Source organism: Vidua macroura, chromosome 5 (assembly GCF_024509145.1).
Source record: "Vidua macroura isolate BioBank_ID:100142 chromosome 5, ASM2450914v1, whole genome shotgun sequence".
Lineage (NCBI taxonomy): Eukaryota > Metazoa > Chordata > Aves > Passeriformes > Viduidae > Vidua > Vidua macroura.
In genome coordinates this window covers 9,970,343-9,991,408 of record NC_071575.1, presented here as the reverse complement: position 1 = coordinate 9,991,408, position 21,066 = coordinate 9,970,343, and the positions used below count along the sequence as shown (strand labels likewise).

General features: G+C 42.6%; 1 protein-coding gene across 7 annotated transcripts in view; it reads left to right on the top strand.

Moving 5' to 3' along the window:
* Positions 1-19,256, top strand: part of SOX5 (SRY-box transcription factor 5) — a 611,216-nt gene extending 591,960 nt beyond the window's left edge. For all 7 annotated transcript variants that reach the window (XM_053977622.1, XM_053977623.1, XM_053977626.1 and 4 more), the window contains 4 exons: positions 3,119-3,227; positions 4,102-4,275; positions 10,403-10,619; positions 13,867-19,256. In XM_053977622.1, the coding sequence (XP_053833597.1) occupies positions 3,119-3,227; positions 4,102-4,275; positions 10,403-10,619; positions 13,867-14,170 (804 nt within the window). In that variant the 3' untranslated portion in view covers positions 14,171-19,256. The remainder of the gene's footprint in view (positions 1-3,118; positions 3,228-4,101; positions 4,276-10,402; positions 10,620-13,866) is intronic.
* Positions 19,257-21,066: the final 1,810 nt, after the last annotated feature.

Genomic DNA, 21,066 nt, shown 5'->3' with positions numbered 1-21,066 from the left:
ATTGTGAAAGTGTTTCTCTGTGTCAAGATTGGGGAAAATCAGCTGCTGTGTGTTTAATGGGAAGAGTGTAGGACAGGAAATCACAATGCTGCTGACCTATGGTCAGACTTCTGTATCCTGCCAGGGTGTTTTCTTTGGTGTTTTGAGGAGATGTTTTGAGGGGTGATTTGGGTTTTTTTTTTAATGGCTTGAGATGGAAGATATCTTAAAGATCTTCTACCTCCAAACCCCCTGCCATGAGCAGGGACACCTTCCACTGGACCATGTTGCTCAGAGCAACCAACCATCCAACCTGGCCTTGAGCAATTCCAGGAGCAGGGTATCCATAACTTCTAACTCTGGGCAGCCTGATCCAGAGCCTCACCACTCTCAGAGCAAAGAATTTGTCCCTAACATCTAATCTAAACCTCCTGTCTTCCAGTGGGAAGCCACTGCCCCTTGTCCTTGTCATTCCAGGCCCTGGTAAACATTCTCTCTTCATCTTTCTCATCAGCTCCCCTCAGGTACTGCAAGGCCACAATTAGATCACCATAAAACCTTCTCTTTTCCAGACTGAGCAACCCCAACTCTCATAGCCTTTCCTCGTAGGAGATGTGCTGGTGCAGAGGCTCAGGCAAGAGCAGGCCTTAGACTTATTATTGCCTTTGTGCTTTTTAAACTTAAAACATTTCTGAACATTAACACAGAAAGGTACAGCTGGCTGCTTTGATCCTCTGCTTCAAGAGCAATCTCATGCAGAAGTTCTTTTTAGCTGCCATTTTACCATTGGTGGTTGAGTTACACGTTGAAGTAGCAAGGAGTAAATTGTCACCGTGTTAAGAGCATGGTTCCAGTGGCATCATGTCACAGTTCTGTGAGAGCCACCTCCTCCGTGGTCACCAGGCATTGCTTCAGGGTCCCCTTCCATCCCACTGGGCTCCCTCACTGCATCCAGCGTGGCTGCAGCTCCAAGTGCCAAACTCTGCCCAAGCTGGGGTGCAGCAGGCTTCTGTGGGCTGGCTAAGCCAGGCTCTGACGAAGGAGCCGTACCTGCGGTGTGCCTTGCAGGCAGCTTCCAGAGTGTCCTCTGACCTGGGGGCTATCAGATTGTGTCCCCAGAGCATGCTGGGGAGTGGGATTGCCTCTGCCTCCAAGAGCTGCATTTCCTGCCTAAAGAAGCAGCTGTTCAGCCCATGCCCTGTACGCTCTCAGCTGTTTTTCTAAGAGGTTTACACATGCTTTGAAAAAAGTCTGCAGCAGAGTAACTCTCCTCCCCTACAATATAGCCAAGAGAAAATGTTCTTTTACATCCTAGCTTGGTGCCAGTGTTTTAAAATGATTCTTGACATATTTTTTTTTTTAACTCTAGCATTATGAAGTTGACAGGAAATAGAATTTTTTTTTCCTGAGGAAAAACTGTTGACTTCCATTATGTATCTGCAATCAATTTGGAAGAAATACAAAGTCAACTTAGTCCTGACTTTCTGACTTCTGACAGGCTGCTTTGGAAATGAGAACTGAGTTAAAAACGATGGATCAAAGAGTTTGGTGAAGCTAAATGCCTGAATAGTTCAGGTGCTTATTTGAAGCTTCTCCAAATATCCAAGCTGCTTTCTGGATCTGCTGTGCCTGGTAGTGTTATGGAAACCCTTTTGCTTGCGATAGGCTGAGTCTGCTGCATGAGCTTTTCCTGCAAAAACCAAGAGGATAACTCCTCTTGCATGCTTTCCATGGTGAAGTGTCAGGGTGTAGACAAAGCACCAGGAGTGTGAAAGGGATTCGTAGTGAAAATGAATGTGAGGAATAGGAAAGTTAACCTCATGTTCCCTAAACTCTGTGAGCATAAAAATTGAGCAGGTTAGCCTTGTTTCTAACTCTTCCTAAGAAAATCTTTGTGCAGTGACTTACATGAATTTGAACCATTCTTTGAATTGCAGATGCAGGGATATCAGTTTGCAGGAAGGATTTCTGTATTCGCATTGTTCTCTTTTCTGTTTTCCAATGTAACGCATCCCAGTGACATTATTAGGCTACATGAAACAGTTGCCACGTGGAAACTGAAAGTTTTTTTAGTTTATTGATCTTTTACAGCCAACAGGAGTAGAATAGAGCAAGGAAACAGAAATCCTTTCTTTCAGAAAGAAGCTCAAAAGAATTTTTTCGACTGGAGCCACTTCATTATCATGCCACATCATGTCATTTTCTTAGCTTTGCAAAAGGCACAGTGCCTGAGATTTTGAAATGTTAGTATTGCTTCCATGAAAGACTTATTTTTAAATGTATGATTGTCAGGAAGATAGAATGCTCACGAGCAAAAGTCATTGGGAAAACAAAAACAGTTGGAAAATGGAACACCTTTTGTTTGTAAAGTCAAACAATTCAGGGGGAAGCGAGGTATTTTGAAGAGGACGTTGGAATGAATTGCCCTAGCATGTTGTTCTGGCAGTCTTTAGAGACTGCTGCAGCCTGACAGATTAATTGGCAGCACACAGCAGCCTGTTGCAATCCAGGGTTCACAGTTAGTTCTGACCAGATGAGTGATGGACGGGGTGTTAGTGGGGTTGGACAAAACAGTCTGGACAAGAACACAAACTGCTGCCCAAGGATCATGCTTAATTCAGGCTGAACCTTCCCAAAGCCTGAATAAGTTTGAACTGTAGGGTGTTTTTTCTTGCCCTATGGGCTGCTTCCTAAAATACTGCCTTTTAAAAAAGAAACAGAGCAAAGCCATCCATGTCTCTGCACTTTGATTGCAGACTAGAAATAGAGTGCTACAGTAAATGCATTGCAAAAGAGCATGTGTCACCTAAACTTCCAGGCCAGCTTTGCAGTCCCAGGAACATAGAGAGTTGAAGTATTCTTCAGATGTGCAGCCAGTTTTAGCATGCCTAACTAAGCCAATCTTTTCAACACTATGGAGTTTGCTTATCACTAGCTAATAAGTAAGTTTTGAAAAGCACTTTATGGTAGAGTCTGTAACCCTGTCTCTTCCAGAAAAAGCATTGTTATTTATTCTTCAACACATGGCTCAGTAAACTCATGTGAATAGTTATCTAGCTTCCCTATAAACCTCCTAAATAATGTACAAACTTTGGAGTTACATTATTTAATTATTTTCCTGATCATCTTGCCCATATAGGACAAAACAACACTGGAGACCCTGACTCAGCAGCTGGCAGTAAAACAGAGTGAAGATGGGAAGTTCAGCCACGCAATGATGGATTTCAACATGAGTGGAGATTCTGACGGTCAGTACAAATGGCTTTTCCCAATTTCCAGGTTTATGTGTGCGTATCAACAGGATCTGAGGGAGAATCCAAGTGCTTTGGAGGCCCATGAGGAATACAAACTTTTAGTAATAAGTGGCTATGAAACAAGGCAGGAAGAAGTGATTCATCTTTTAAGTCTGGAGATGATTTTTAACCTTCCCTCTGTCCACTGAAGATCTCAAGATGGGGCCAAAAATGTATTTCTCATAATAAAAGGGACTAAAGGAGGCAGATATATGTGGGGTAAGTGAGATCACACAGGGAAGCCATGAAGTGTAGACCTGATCCTCTGTAAGTGCTGTGTTCTCTGCATCTGTGGGGGTTTTATTGGTTTGATGAAGTGAGCACAATGTTTATTTGTGTCTCTGCTATTGCATATATTGTTAAGGAGATGTAAGCACAAAAACAGGCAAGTATGTAAATATTCATTTGCTAGTTGGAGAACTGCTTAAGAAGGAATGCCCAGTATTGCCATCTATCACACCCTTTCTGTCACAGAAAAGGTAGAAAATAGGTGACATAATATGACCAGCATTCTGTAAGCAAGAAAGGATGAAAATTAAAAATAAGCCTGCATTGATAAGTATATATTTGATTTATGTAATTAAGCAGTAAAAGATGCCTTAGAAAAACTGTGTAATACTTTGTATTTAAAAACAATCAAAACTCCTTATCAGGTGTACACTGTGTGATGCTGAATTAATAGAATAAAGCAGGCAATATGCAATAGATTAACCATTAACCTCTTGTGACTATGACTCATTGAACGTGCAGCAGCTGACCTAGGTTACTGCTGGCAGAGGAAGCTGCATTCCGAGCCACAAGCTGGAGATGTTTCCCTGTTGCTTTGCAGGAAGCGCGGGAGTTTCGGAGTCTCGGATTTACCGCGAGTCGCGAGGGCGCGGCAGCAACGAGCCGCACATCAAGCGCCCCATGAACGCCTTCATGGTGTGGGCTAAGGACGAGCGCAGGAAGATCCTTCAGGCCTTCCCTGACATGCACAACTCCAACATCAGCAAGATACTAGGTAAGAGTGGCAGAGCACCTCTTTTCCCGAGCGGAGCTGGAGAGGATTCTGACCGAGTTTAGCTGAGCACCTGACGGAACAGAATTGCTTCTTTCTCTCTTGTGCTTTAGTCACTGCACCAAGAACAGCAGTGATAGGGGTTTCCCCAGTAGTATGTATTAACCACAACCTGAAATATTCATTGTAATTATTGAGATTGTGGTGGCGACTTTGCTGTGCACAGAGGAGAGAAGAAGTAGCCTGTAGTTCCCAGGTTTTCCTTGTGAGATACGGGGATTACATTTCTCCTTTTCCAGAGAACCGTGACTTCACCAGACTGCCACTTCTCCAATAGGCTGGACAGTGGCTTAGCCAGTTCTTCCATCAGTTCCCTCAGGTCCTGCAGATGCATCTCGGCAGGCCCCACAGATTTGTGCATCTTCAGGTTCTTGAACCTGATCTTCTCCTACAGTGGGTGGTTCTTCATTCTTCTGTATATTGAAAAGAATTCTTTTAAAACCCTGATTTCCATATTGTCTGCTCTTCACGTCCTGATCAATATTTGTCATAAGCATCATCTACTGAATCTTATGCCAAAGTCTTGTCACTGTTTGATCAGATTCTCAGGACCATGTTCTATCCAAAGTTACTCCTCTGTGTTGTGCTAGATGGTGCAGTAGGTGAGGCTCACTGAGGCCAGTGTATTACTTTTCAGCAGAAAAATAATACATCTGTGACCAAATTAGAGATATTGTATTTTTACCAATAAAAAGAGCTACAGGACCTAAGCATCCCTCAGGCCAGTGGCTAAGCAGGGAACATGTTTACCTGTGCTGCAGATCTCACTGGTGTTGCAGGCTGCTCAAGAGATGCAGTGCAGTTTTAATGGCAGCATTAACCAGCTGCAGGGCTGGTAAATATGCCACGTTTAGACTGGTCAGAGGTTTGAGGCTTACCTTGATTAGAGTAGTGTTATGAAAAGTTAGCAGGGGGCAAGTGGATACTAGATAAATTGGTTGGAGAAGCAAAATGTATTGCCATGGATGGCAGATGTGATGATATGAAGCCATGATTTAAAGGGTGGTATGAGATGATTAGATTAGTTATGGGAACAGGATTAGAAGGCTAAATTGGTTATGTTGATGGCAATATAACCTTATACTGGTTAAAAGCGATTATACTGGTCAGAGGTGTATGATGTGATTAGCCGGAGGACAGGGCAGTAATAGTTTTGGTCTGTTTCTAAATTGAGACTAGACCTGGTTAAACCTGTTTTTAAGTAATCAGCTTCAGAAATCTACAAGATCATTCTGAATGGCCCTTTTCATATAGAAAGTACAAAGAGAGCTTGATGTTTTCCCTCTTAACTGATTGTTTTGGATAACAACCTCCGACAGCACGCTGCTAATTCATTCTGCTTAAAACAGGCGCTTGAGCTGGGCTGACATTTTACGCAGTCTCTGGGGATCCTGGTTGACATTTTAAAGGGCTTCTAAGCATTTTATAATACCCTAAAATCTGGTTTTAATAAGCCATTCTGCTGAAATTGTTAACATAAGGAATCACCTTTTACTATTTGGCGCTAGATCAGGGAGATACGGAGACATCTTTTTCTGATTAGATATACAGTAGTTAGAGTAAAATGTGCAAATTCATTACAGATCCTGTTGAGGTGACAGACAGTATAGCTGACTCCAAACTCTCTGTTTTGCTGCCAGATATGGGGAAAAGCAAGGTCTGAGACAGTGAAAGATGATGTTTCTATTTCTTTACAGCATCACATTTGATTTTTTTTTTTTTTTTCATTCTACGTGTGCAATAGAGAGGGATGTCCTGGCATCTTCCTTCCTGACAGAAACACTACAAAGTTCTTCCTTCAGCTGCAAAAGGCCAATCTTTTGAACTCAGCAGGGAGCTGTCTGTTAACTGGCATAGGGTGACCAATTAGAAGCTCACAGTTCAACCAGGTATTAAGGTGTCCTTATTAGAAAGCCACAATTTTTCCTTCCCATTTTTCCAGCAGCTCTGCTACACATTGAGGTCACAGAGCTTGTTGTCACACAGAGTAACTTAGATAGAGTTCTCACCAACCGAGGGTCATTTTTATAGTAAAATGAGAGGAAGTGCTCTTCCCAGCCCTAGAATTCTCTAGGGATTATGTTTGACACTGTGGTATTATGTTTTGAGCATAAAAATTAGATACACGGATTTGTCACTAAATTCATCTGTGCATACGTTTGTCATCCATCTGTTCATTGCAACTTAAACTTGTGGATAATGGTTTTTTTAGTAAATTGTTAAAAAAGTGCTAAAGTGGGGCTGCTGGACCCTGTCAGCTTAAAAGTGCATTGTTTAGATAATTTTGGTAAATGTTTTAATTATTTTCACTGAGAAATCTATGTAAAGATTTTGGGGGAAAATGAAGTTAATTACTAGCTTCAGAAATTCTCTTGGAATGTATATGTGTGTTTATATGAATGTGTACACTTACCTATACATTATACAAGTGTTTGTCTGTGTGAGAATGTTTTTTAAACATAAAATCAGCCTGATTCAGGTACTCAGATTGAAAAATACCAGTCTAATGGACTGAAAGTTAGAGAATATTGCAAGCAGCTGAAAATTCTTGTCAGAGAAACTTGGCTTAAAATCAGAAGTGAGCAGAGCTCTGAATATTGCACGTGTGTGTCTGGGCATGGGTGAGGGCATCTCTGTTCTGCCCTGGACTCAAGGATTTGCCCTCTCTGGATGTGCTCACAGTTACACACAGCTGTGTGGGCACAGCTCTGACTGCCCTAGCTCAGTTGAGGGGCAGGAGCTGTGCTTGGTGCTGCAAAGTCTTTGAATTTTTTTTTTTCCTAAATGCTTCGGCCACCATCCATCGGGGAGAATTGTGCTAGAATCCTGCTTGTCATTTTGCATGCATCTAGGGAGGGGAATGGGCTCTTGTTTTCATAGCCAAGGAGAAAAGCCTTGCATGCTTGACCCACTCAAAGCTTTCCAACACAGATGGTGAGCAGGGAGCTCACTCAAGACTGCAAATCTTCCCATAAAAAGAAAGGTTTCTCAAGTTTTTTGCAATCACATCTTGTTTGGGCTTGGGTTTGGCACTGTGCATAGGTGCTCATGCCTGCCTGTGTGTGTTTGTAGACACATAAAAAAATGACAAATAAAGCTATTACAGGCATATTTAGTCAAAATATAAGGTATTTTTAAAAAGCTTTAATATGTTGATTGATGGTACTCATTCATAGCTTACCCTGTGGGTAAGATCAGAGTTACATACCCTTCAAAATTTCAAGATTTCAGATGAAGACGGTTCAGATAATTGATTGGATTATGCAAATTATTAAGAAAATAAGTGAAAATTATCAAATATAAACAATGGTTTATCATCAGAAAGTGTGCCGTTTTTTTAAATTTATTTAAATTTATTTTGACAGCATTATTTGTTTAATTATGTATGATACTTCAAAACATACTAGTAAACTATATTTAGTATATTTTGTAAAAAAACAGTAAAGTCGTAGTAAGAGGAGGTATCACTGCAGGAGGCAGCTATTAAAAATTTGCTAGGAAGAGAGGTGAAACTACCAGGATTTTTGTTGTATTTGAGTGTTCAGGCTCAGGAAGAAAAAATATTATAAATAATATTAGTGTATAAATATTGTAGGTGTAACTGTATGTACAGATATTATGCATCAAAATTTCATATTCTATTGCCCTGATCCTACAAAGGTTTGTGCCATTTGCCTGACTTTACTTACTACTTTTTGTCACATGAGGGGGTAGGAATCTGCCTGCCCAGGTCTGACTGTAGGTTTGCAGCAGGTGAAATGGCATAGCAGAAGAGAAACTGTGCTGGAATAGAGCATTTTCGTGGTAATTTTGCAAGAGCTGACCTTAATTTCTACCTTTCTGTGCATCTGTCTGTCTCAAAATATGTGTGAGTCCCTGCACTGCAGATCCCTTCACAGCATATAGAGCAAATGTCAAGATTTGTTTAAAGACTGAGCTTCTCAACTTTTCTCTTCATAAAAAAACCCTGATGTAGCATCAGGAGCAGGGGCTGGGGCTGTTTCCCTAGGCCATTAGGACTTCAGCAGGTCTGTCATTAGACAGCTCTGGATTTAGGCTCACTCTTAGGATTTTCTTTGCTGAAATACCGGTGTGTCGGTGCCTACATACAGAATTTGAAAGCACGCCCACATCTGGGCATCTTCCAGAGCTCATCTGCTTTACCGTGAATTCTTAACGTTGTTCAACACAGGCCCAGCCTGTATTTCCCTCTTAGGCAGCATTAGTTGGTGCGCAGGGTTGTGACAGTCACTGTGTCCTTCATCCCCAAGTCCAGGAGGAAAGTCAGTGCCATTTTTCCAGCCACTCTCTTTGCCAGGAAAAGCTTGGAATAATTTCTCTGCAGGAGACCAAGCTGCTGAGCAGGATTCTGGTCCCAGGGTGCTGCCCTGTGTAACACAGAGCCCTGCCACCAGTCCCCAGGCACAGACACTACCTCTGTGTGGCATAAGAAGGGACGTGCAGGAGTTTCAGCCCTAAAAAGCTATCTAGCCATGCAGTTATGGTGCTGGGCCTAAGCTAATAACAATGTCATTAAACTCCTTCCCATTCCAGGACTAACTGGGGGATTTCTGCATGCTATGTGCTGTAAACAGGATGAAAAATTATGATTTTGACTTCAAAGCAGTGTTTGCTTTGACCCTTTTCAGGACAAAGACATCACTGTTTCTACATTGCTTATCTCTGGGTATGAGGTCAGGTGGTACCAGCTCTTCTCTCCAGAAACGCAGACAGCAGCATGGAATAAAGATTCAAAGAGTAATGGGAAAAATGGTGTCAATAATCCCAAGGGGCCTTTCTAGAGGGAATGAAACTGTTTTCTTTCATGGGGAAAGGATAACTGTGCTCCCTCTACTGCAGGTCTTGGGGGTACAGTGGGATAAGACCAGCCTGAGCAGTAGCATGAGCTAACCATAAAAAAATGAGGAACAAGAGGAAGTCAAGTATGACATATGGTATTATGAACCCATTAAACTGAGAAACTATTCAAACATTTTTCCAGTGGGAAACTTGACTATTTTCCAATAAAGTTTTCTTTCTAGGCCACAGGTTTCACAGCTTGAACTATTCCTGTTACTTGAAATGTATCTTACCCTGAAGCACTTCTATATTTAATGGAAAAATAAAATGGGGCAACTGAGTCAAGAACTTTTACTTTCTGCTCCCGTATTATATCCTTTAAGAAGTATTAGTTTATAACTTTCAGCAAGCATTTGAAAACAATTTTGAAGTCTTCACTATATCCCTAACTCAAATATCCACATTAGCATAGTCAGAAAACAGGGCTGCCAGTAATGAAGCCATAGTGCAGCTCCTGGGAGAGCTGTGTCAGTACCTCAGTGCTTTTTCCTTCATGACACAGTAAATTCTTTAAGTTGGGGCTGGCAGTGTATCCCAGGACTTGGTCTTGGAGTTAAAACCCCACTGACACATATGGGATGGTTTATAGCTTTTAGAGACATTGCTTTGGGGTCTTTACAGGCTCCTGTACCTGACTGCAGAGCATTTACAGTCAGTTCCTCTTCTGACCACCAACCTGGGAGCCAGAAAGACCCAGTGTTTGTCAGGAATGATGAGGCTGTGGGCTTGTGCATATCCAGATCTGATGCCCCGATCCAGCTGTGGATCACAGACAGCAGCACATGGAGCCTTCCATGAGCAGGAGGTGTGAACTGGCACGTGGCCAAGGGAAAGTGTGGGGACACAGCAGAGCACACTCTCTGTGTCCATTCCTCCAAAATACACTGCCTTGTTTCCTGGAACCATGTCAGGATCGTGGTTTTACTGCCCACCTGAAAGGCATTGTAAGGTAGATAAATTTCAGTAAAATATTGAGTCAAAATTTCCAGGGCTGCCTCTCTGCATCTTGGCCATACCCAGGAGGTTTATGAGTCAAATACAAACAAGACCAGAACCCTGTCTAGATGCTCTGACAGATTCCCAGCCCAAAGCCAAATGACCTTAGGTGTCTTCTTCTGGGTGACCTACTTGTTCCTCTGCCTTGCAGCGTTTGGGGATGAGTAGCATCTCATCTCTTTTTTTTCTGTTTTTTTATTATTTTTGGTGACAGGATCTCGCTGGAAAGCTATGACAAACCTAGAGAAGCAGCCATACTATGAGGAGCAGGCCCGGCTCAGCAAGCAGCACCTGGAGAAATACCCAGACTACAAGTACAAGCCCAGGCCGAAGCGTACCTGCCTTGTGGATGGCAAGAAGTTACGCATCGGCGAGTACAAGGCCATCATGCGCAACCGACGCCAGGAGATGAGGCAGTACTTCAATGTTGGGTATGGCACCTCCCACAAGCACTGCTCGTTCCGCCCAAAAACAAACAAAAATCAGGGAGAAACCTTAATTCTTAATCGTAGCTTATTGGTGAGGGCATTAGATGTTGCTAACAGAAAATGAGAGCTGTACTTCATAGCAAAGTGTTCCGGGAGGAGGTTAGGCAGTGTTAGGAGCTTTTTGTTGGCTCTGTTTTACACTCATCTTAGCGCCTCAGCCAGCTGTCTCATTTCCGCTCTGATCGTGAAAAAAAAAAGGCTTTAAGATTTTCTAATGAAACTTATTTCTAATGAAATAAACTTATTTCTAATGAAATAAGTCTTCTAGTAAAGCCTTACAACTATTACGGGGCCTCGGAGAGAGTATCTGAAGGAATCTGTGGTAGTGCCTCTGGATCCAAAAGCCAGAGAAAGGAGTTTGCATTCAGTAGGATCTGTGGCAAGTGGTCTGCAAAAGGACTGCTGAGCACGCTGAACCTGAGCTGGAATATGGACGTGGCTCAGTTGATTGATGCCAAGCTGTATTCATATCATGTCTGCATTGTTTATTTGCCCTTCCAGGGAGTGTCTTACAGTCCAGCAAGTTAAATGCTTTCTGTTGAGCAGAAATTTTAAGCCCAGTTCTGATAAACAGCTAATAGATCAGTTTGATATGATTAGAATATATGCCTAGAAGACTAGCGAATATTTTCCTTCCACAGAAATTCCTTGGTGTTGGTTACAGCAGATCAAAAAGAACCCAAAGTAATCAAATATTCCACAATATTTCTGTATTCACTTGAGAAAATTAAAAGCTACACAGGGATCCTAAGAAAAAAAAGCAAAACCAGCAACAAGAGCGACCCTCTGAAATAATGGAATTTGTGTTCTGTTTCATCTTGGTTTGGAATCCTTTTGGTATTAACATCTCTTTAGTTGATGGCTGGAAGTAGCAATAAAGGAGAGAACATCTATCCAGTGACTGTTAAGTGTCACCAGACTGTGTTTTAAACAGCTACAGTGTGCATTGTTAGAATAAGCCGCTCAGCAGAGAAATTTGAGCTGCTTAACCCTGTGGTGCTGGCAGGTCCAGTGATCCCAGTGGTAAGCACTGAAACAAACATAGGGAAGTCAGCCAACATTCAGCATCAAGAGATTAAAAAAAGAGGAGGGGGCCTTGTGGAAAAAGAATAGGTGGCAACAGAGCCCCCAAAACGCTGCTTATCTGGTTAACATGCATGCCTCATCATGGGGAAAAAAATTAACCTTGTTACATTCTGCCTGCAGAAATTCAGCTTTCCAAACAAGGCTGACATTGAAGTCAAGACATTTCTGGAGGTAATTTGCACTGGGGCAGAACCCAGGGCAAAATCTTTCTGGAAGCAGCTGACAGAGTGGCCAGTGGCTGCAGTGGGGCCAGGGTGTGATGTCACCAGTCACAGCACTGCAGTTGCATTCCTGCTTTAGGTTCCCCATCTGTTGCATCCACCAATACAGGTCATTTAGGGCTAAACTCCTAAACACCAGCCCAGCTGTCTGGGCACCACAGTAAGTGCTTGGTTTAACAGGAGCTGTGGCTGTGGTGGAGGCATCACAGTGGGAAGGATTGGGAATTTTTTAATGTTCCCTATTTCAGCATCCTCATCTTCAGTGGTAGCGTGTCAAGCGTGGCCTGCTGAGAGCCCTAATACATTAGTATCTGAGGACTGCTGCAAGATCCTCTAGGCTGGACATCCCATAGAGGTGGAAAAATACTACTCTTAAATTATTTAATATTTGAAAAGCACTCTGAAAAGCACCATTTAAGTGCAAAGTGTTCCTATTGTTAAATATTAAAACCAATTTAAGTGCGCTGAATCTTGTCGCAGAGATGCTGACTCCAGAAAACAAAAGCCTTCCTATTGAATTAAGAATAAAATGGAAATCGGATCTGCTCCCTACTTTAAGAGCTGTATCTTCAGCTGAGACAACTTGGGTTGTTTCAGAAACGTGGAAACAGGGGCTCTGTGGAGGGAGGCCTGGCTTGGATGGCAGGCAGGAAGTATCTAAAAATGCAGCGAGCAATTCCAAACAAGTATAAAGCTGCTTGGCAGAGGAGAGTCTTTCAGGATCACTGTACTGTGTGAGGCTTTCTGTGCAGCCAGGGCACAGGCAGGCAGGGGAACAGGGAAGGGTTTCATTCTTAATTAAGAATGTTCATCTCAAGAGACTCTGCCCTGTCTCCTGTGGCAAGGCTTTTCAGTGCAGATGGACACACTGCTGATGACATTACAATGTGCAGCATGTACTGAACAGAATTACTGCAATGGAATTACTTCATGTAGGAAGGCAACAAAAGGAGCATGAATTTTAAACCTCTAGGCTTGTTGGGACTCTGAAGCTTCTCAGGGAAACAAACACTGGTATAACACAGCTAGTGTTCTTGATGCAGAGGGAATTTCTGTGGCCTGCAATAATTCTTTTTACTGCAGACAGGTTTCCAAGGCTTAGATGTATAAAGGCATCCTGTAGAAGATTTTCTCAAATGCTCATGTTGTTTCCTTGCTTTTTATTTATTTTTCAATAATGCCCACTACTGTTTTAAGTCTGCCTTTTCCCAGGTATTTTATCCAATACCTGTAGGATAAAAGAGACCAAAAAAAATTCTCTTTGGGAAAAGAGAATCTGCTTTTCACAAGGGCTGCTCCCAGTGGAAACTCTCACTTTCTAGTGGGAGGCCTTTAGGCCACTGTTCCTCTCCCTAGTAATGATCAGGTCCCCAAATGAATGTGGAGTAAGCATTGTCTCTGCTTTCTCCTCATCCAGTGGCATTTTCCTGCAGCACCTTCCCATCCCTGTGCAGTCTACCTAGACCTTGCTGCCTCTCTCCTATTGGCAATTTATGTCTAGTTACTGTGACTCTTATATCCAGTCCTGATAGCAGGTTGGATTTTTTAAAAGGAAGCTTTTCAGAGTATACAGGTTTTAAGTTGGACCACAGTTTGGCAGGCATGTTTATTTTTGGGTGGCACCAAGCTGATGCAGAAAAGACGTTTCCCTCACAAGCAGGCAAGCTGAAACTGTGTAGCTCAGGTATGGCTAGAGATGCTTCCAGAGGTGGGGTTTTCTTACCAGTAGAATTGACTTGGGTTTGTTTGTGAAGCATCGCTCGGTGAGTTTCGAACGCTGGTGCAAGAATTCCTCTGCATGCCCAAGCATATGCGCTGTTGAGCTCACCCTCCTGGTGTTCCATGCAGCATTCCAACATCCTTCACTCTTTTCCTCCTGGCAGGCAACAGGCACAGCTGCCCATGGCCACGGCGGGCGTGGTGTACCCGGGAGCCATCGCCATGGCGGGAATGCCCTCCCCACACCTGCCCTCGGAGCACTCGAGCGTGTCCAGCAGCCCCGAGCCCGGCATGCCCGTCATCCAGAGCACTTACGGGGTCAAGGGCGAGGAGCCGCACATCAAGGAGGAGATGCAGCCCGACGACGCCAACGGGGAGATCTACGACGAGTACGACGAGGAGGAGGACGACCCCGATGCAGACTATGGCAGTGACAGTGAAAACCACATTGCGGGGCAGGCCAACTGATCGGGGTCCCCAAGGCTCGCCAACTGCAGGACTCCAAGGAGGAAAGAAAAAACAAATAAATAAATAAAGCCCCATCTGGTTTATCCTTGCCAGTGGCCAAGCACATTAACTTTCTCATACACTGACTGTTACTTTAACTGTTAGTCTTAACTAGTTGGGACATCAGCTGACTAATAGACATCAGCCTGCATCAGAAGAAAAAAGGCTCAGAAGAAAGGAAACAAAGACAACGACAACAACAACAGAATGATATAAGCTATGGGTAAAATAATGCCAGTAATTCAGCTGCTATACCCAAGCACTGAAGTCTTACCCGTTGACCTTTTATTATTATTATTTTTTTTTCAAATAAACTTTATGGCTGTTTGTTCTACAATGTTCTAGAAATTCTCACTCAGGTACACAGTGCCAACAAGTGGCTTGTGAATGTGTTTTGTTGTTTTGTGCTACAGTTTAAAGAGAAATAATTTTTTTTTTTTTGGTAATGCACCTGACAGGAAAAAAAAAAGATAAAATTCCTTTTAACCCCCTCTGTCTCTTCCTCCTCCTCCTCTTCTTCCTCTTCCTTCACCTTCTCCTCCTCCTCCCTGTCAAATCTGGGTCAGAAGTGTGTGTGTGTGCGTGCCTGTGCGCGTGGCTGGCAAGGAAGGAAGTGGGGAGTCTTTCTGTTAACCCCAACAAGCATTTCCTTTCAAGAGAGGACTTCTCTTCATCAGTTGCACACCATACTGAGTCTTTGAGCAAGTGCCAAATTTGTACTAAAGCGCTGAACTAGTCCAATTTGCTTTTTTTAGGTTGGTCTCTTCTTGTTTGTTTTTCTTTGGCTTTTCATTTGCTTCTTGCTCTGTCTAAAGTTAGGACAGTGTTATATCTTAGACAATCCCTTGAAGAACCTGATATACCAGCAGCTGGTGAGATTAGACATATATTTTTGCTTTTGCTTTTTAAAGGAAACTGTAGGTGCTGTTCTCAGGTGAAAAAAAAGAGAGAGAGACATAAGAAATTTAGAGAAAAAATATTTTATGGTCTTGGATTTTCATGTATGCGTGTTTATGGTACTAATAAGAATAATCTTGGATTATTGTGAGCAAAAAGCATGTTCCAGAATGAAGTCCTGCACCCTCCAAGTGACTTGGTCTGTAAGAAACCTTTACTTTTAGTTTGCACTTCAAGTGGCAGCATAAACAACATAAAAGGCTTGTCCAAAATGTGGTTTGTTCTGCACGGGACACAGCAACTGGGAGTGTTACCACGCACTGAGCATAATTAAGTTACCACCAACCGGCCCCAGTTCTGATGAACTTGTACGTTCAGGGTGGTTGAGTACTGATTTCTGATTCAAAAGGCAATTTTTTTTTTTTTCCACTGACTTCTTTTTCTCCTGTGCACTGGCAGAAATTCTTCTTTTATCAGTGGGATGTTTGTGTGGGAAGGAAGGCTGGTAGCTCTGAGGAGATTTCCGTATTCCAAGTGGGGTTACAAGAATTTAGGCCGCTGCAGTGCTGAGTTTCCCTCCCTGCTGCCTCTCACAACTGAAAAATCATTCTCCTGTGCTAAACTATTTCCAGTCTTGTTGTAGAGCACTCACATTGCTTGGGCAGTTTTGTCTTCCTTGGGCAGCCACAGCCCAAGGTGTCTGGGAGCTGCTCTGTGCCCAGGAAGGGAAGGGAAGGGAAGGGAAGGTCTTGGCATCGTGCTGAGGCAGAAACCTTCCTCTGACTTGTTTCTTTAACTGGGGATTCCAGCTTTATGTTGCTTCCTTGTAAATTCCTACTCCCAGAGGGAGCTGCATTGCTGCTGTTATCACCTCTAACTTGTAAAGTTAGCCCCACACATCTTAGTGGCCCAAGCACTCACCAGAGCCCTGCTCACCACTGTTTGGCAGCCCTGATTTTGCAAACAGTCCCTCGATTAGGCAAATTCAGCCCTCGATGCCAGGTGCAGGACGATGAACAGGACAGGTAGGAAGGGGGGAATGCCTTTCTTTGCCTCTCGAAATCCCACTTCAAGTGTAACTTGACCTCTGCAGACCTCGTGCAAAGCAAAAAGCAAATGCCATTGAACACTTAGGACAATGCTCCAATGTTTGGGCATGTGACAGTTTTACCCTGCTACATCTCTTTTCTTTTTCTTACGTTTTCCCTGTTTTGATTTCCACCTCTGCTTTGAAAAATTCTTTTCCATTTTCTCTCTCTCAGAAGATTTGCTCTGAAATTATGCTTGGAGTAGCTGATCATATCCTCCGTGTCAGAGAGGGTTCTTTTTTGCTTGTATTTTATGACTGTGTTGGGGTTTTGGTTTTTTTTCAGTTGAACTGCCTCTTCTTGCTAGTGTTGAATGGTAATTATAATAATAATAATAATGGTCAGCTGTTCCCAGATTAGTAAATTATGTATAATTTATTTACACCCCCCCCTTTTTTTAACTTTATTTTATTCTGTTCTAATTTGGCAGTGCAGCAAATGAAGCTGTTAGGCTATTTAAAATGGATACCCTTCCCCACCTTACCTTTTTATATATATATAAATATATATATATATACATATGAAAACAAATCGCTTCTTCTTCTGCTCACACCATTTCTCTTTCTTTTATTTTAATTTTGGCCCCAGCCATGTCAACTTCTGATGTTTATTATGATGGAGTGAATTAATGGGAGTGTTGTTTTCAATCTTAATTAACTTCTGCTCTCTCATCACTTATTTTAGTTATTTAATTACACCAGTCATCTAGAGCCAATTTTTTTGAAGCACTCTGTTTGGATAAGAAGGAAAAAAAATAGACAATTGTTTTTATATCATTATTATGTACAATGTGAAAACAGATATTTGCTCCTTTTTATTTTATTTTTTTTTTTAACTTTTAAATTTGTTCCCTGTCTTTGTGAACAAATTACTTCTGACTCTTGTGGGTTCACCTCACATTTGCTGGATGCTTGATTTCCACCACAGTTGAGAGACTCTCTGGTTTAATTTTGTCACTTCGGGCGACCAGGATACTTTGTTTTAGCTCCAGGTAGGTGCCACGCTGCCAGGTGGGGTTGGAGCAAGCCTTGGGGTGGCAGGGGTCAGTGGGAAGGGGGCCCTTGGGCTTCAGTGGGACCAAGTGACAGCCCTGAATTGCGTGGGAGAGGCTGCTGTCCCCAGCCCGGTGTCCAGGGGCTCCAGGGGTGGGGCAGTGCCCTCCCCAGAGCCCCCAGCTCTCCCCACTGCCCCAGCCAGGGCTGACTTTGTCCCATGCATGTTCCCTGTGACAGGCTGTGGCAGACTGGCCCCCTCCTCCACTTTCAGGATGTTGAAACCCATGCAGAAATGTTAAAAAGGAAACAAAAAAAGAGGCCAAAAGATGAAAAAATAAAATTTTTAAAAATGGCTCTGGGGTTCCACACCAGCAAAATGCGTAATGCCCATGCTAATGTTTTCTTAGGTCCAAGGATGAGCACCCATGTATCCTTCAGCAGTAGAAGACCATGTTTGAAAATAGGGTACTGTTTGTCCCTCTTGAATTTTCTGGGGGAAAAAAAAAAAAACCCTAAAAAAAATAGCAAAATATACATTTATAAAAAATTATCTTCTTCTTTATTTTTTTTCCCTGGGCTCTGTTCCCTGGAGCATGTAGAAAAACCAGGTTAGAAGAGATTAGGGTTTATTAACCTCAAAGCTCATTGAGGCCCTAAGATCAAGGTGGCTCTGTTCCCCCCTTCCCTGGGGAGCTGTTGAGCCAGGATGCTCCTGGGGAGCTGCTTGGGGGCGTGTACAGGCCACCTCCTCCTGAATGGGGCAAGCCACCATGCATCTTGGGAGTTTGAGAAAGATCTCCAACAGTGGGGAAAGGGGGAAAAGAAAGCAAAAAAAACTGAGGCACTTGCTTCTAAGCTCAATTAAATAACACAGAGTATATCCTTTTTTCCATTTATTCATGCCTTATATTAGTAAAATAGGATTTTTAAGTGCATTTAACATCTTTATCTAACCGTTCCGCTATATTAATCAGGCCCCCAGAAAAGAACACTAGCTATTATTATAGCATTTAATTAGTTTTGTAACCAAATCCTCTTATTATGAATGCATATGGAAGAAATTCTTTCTTCGAAGACATTATTTCAAAGATTTGGTTACTGCAGTAGACTGTCTTTAATTAAATCATTTTTTAGAAAGTAAATTGTCTTTAACCTTTTTACAGCACATTTTCAGAGCTTTTTCTTTTTAATCCAAAGAGATGAGCTGTTATTGTCCCCGAAGAAGCCTCTGACATCACATTTGTAACATCAAAAATAATTATACTCCATGGAAATGTAGGTCTTCCTGAGCAAGAATTCATCTGCTGTAAAGAAAGGCAGCTGTGTGGTATCTCGGACGTTTCAGGGCACAAGGTATGGGATAGGAAGTTTCTTTGTCTGACCACTTCTCGGTAGAACCATCCCTTCCATTTTGCAAATAACTAATTCACTAGATGTGGATTCAAGTGTATCCTCAATTCACAGGGCATGGGCTGTCTGTTTAGCTTGGTTTATATTTACATTTTTTCGACTTTATCTTAACTTGTCAGTTTCCCAGATTGAAGAACATGTCAAGTTCGTTTTTTCTACTGACTGATTTCTTTACTCCCCAGTGTTTTTTGTCACTGGTTTGCTGAAACAGTATTTATATAGCTCCATTGGCTCTAAAGCTCTTACTCCTTCTAACGTTTCGGATTTTACGAGTGAAATGAAAATAGAAAAGAAATAGAGACAATCAAATGCCTGGAGCTTAAAACAAAGTATGTGCAACCTACCATCTCACTTGAAATTTAATAAAAAAAATAATTATGTAAATATAACATAGAGTTATAGATTTATATTTTGTTCATAACACATAGTGTAATATAAGTTGTATATTTTCATGTTTTGGTTTTATGTTATCATTCATGCCACAATAAATGAAAAAAACCAGGAGTTGATGTACTCTTTAAAAAAAATACAATGTGGATTGCCACCATCCTGGGTTTTTGTTCTGGTTTTTGGGTTTTTTGTTTATTTTTCATTCCCCTTTTTCAGTATTACTGCCCTGCAAGGCACCAATAAAACAGCAAATGTGTTCTTTACCTATCCTGTGGTCTGTTTCCCACTTCTTACAGCAAAGGCCATGTTAGCAAACTTTCCTGTCAGGAGAACAAAACTGCTGGGCTCAAGCGGCAGAGAACGAGATTCAGATTCAGCTTACCAGTCTGCTCCAAGATTGGAGATTTTCATCAAATCACAGGAGAAAAAGATCAGCCCACCTTTCCAATGCTAGCATTAGCACAGAAGGAGCAGTCCCTGAGCGGTGTGGCCGCTGCAGTTTGCAGGACGATGAGCAGGTGGCCGGATGCAGAGGTTTGGCCCGTGCCCACCTTGCCAGGCTGAGTTCTCCTGCCACAGCCGTGTGTGCCCAGGGAAATACCCAATTATAAACACCAGTGACACCGAGCTACAGAAAAAATAGCTCTGCTCATAGTTAGTCAAAATGTCCCAACATGCTGCCTAAACAGTTCATGAAGTTTTGACAGCAGCATATGGCACAAAGTGGGATGAAATGAATTTGTACCTGTTTTTGACAGTAAGTTATTCTGATGGGTGCTTACTCTAAAGTGCCTACAGCTTGGCAGATGCCACTCTATGGTTCCAGATTTCCTAAAGGGAAAAGGCAATATTTGGGGAAGCAGGAGGTAGCTGGTGGAGATCCTTCGAACCTGTCCCCACTTCTTTGGTTTGCTAGGTTGTCCTCTGTGCTCTTCCCATGAGTGAGGTGGCATCTGAAACTTCCCAGCAGCAAACCAGAGATCTGTCCTGGCAGCTCCCTGATACAGCCAAGAGCACCTACAGAGCACCTGTCCAGTGGAAGTGGAAATGGGCTTGAAAAGAACAATGTGATGGTGGCTCAGACCAATAAAGGTCAGAATGGTTTGACTCCTCAAAATCCCTTTTTTTGGTACTGTCAGCAACATGTGATGCAGGGAGCCCCTCTCTGGTGCTCACATGGCACACACTGCCCACCTGGATCAGCAGGTGAGGTCTTCTCACCACCCTACACAGACATGGAGTGACTTAGAACTTTTTTTTTTTTTTTTTTTTTTTTTTTTTTGGTGGGCCTGGTACGTGACAGAAGCAACAATGTTCCCTAAACCTGTGGTGGAAAAACGTCAAGGAGAATCTGAGACAATCTAAGCTGAAGGTACATCTAAACTGTAATATGTGTGGATAAGGCTGGGCTTTGCAAAACTAGTTAAACCATAAGTGTGCAGCTGAAGTGAAAAAAAAGTTTCTAGTGTCCTTAAGTGATACTGCCCAGCCTTGGGAGTGGTAACAATTCTCTCCGTAGACAAGTTGTGAGGGGGTTCTGGTTGGGTTTTTTTTTGGGGGGTTGTTTTTTTTTTTTGTTTTTTTTTTTCAAAAACTTCTAAAACATTCCAGCACTTGCCTGTAGCAGGAAGGAAGAAAATGAGGATAATTATGACATTAAACTATTTTAAAAAGAAAGACGTGTGACAATTAGCGCATTCCTACCAAGAAAGGAACATAGCAGGCTCTGTGTGTGTAGGAAAGTGAAAAGACCCCCCGCAGAAGCCATGAAAGGTTATGGGAAGCGTATGTGCCTCACGAGGAAGCTCAGCACTGTGACTTTGGCACCAGTGAGAGAAGGGTGCAGGGGAGCTTGTCAATAAGCTCCCAGTTAATAAATATTCAGCAATACTGTAGGAAAGCAACGTGGGAGAAGAGCAGGCAGCGTCTGTCGGGCCAGCCAGTGGAAAACACATGCTGCAAAGGTACAGAAAATCCTTTGAACATATTTATCTGAGGAATATGGTGCCTGAGACCAGGGAGAGGCTTGCAGGAGCTAATTTCAGTCCCTGGGATGCTCTGTGTGTGTCTGGTGGTG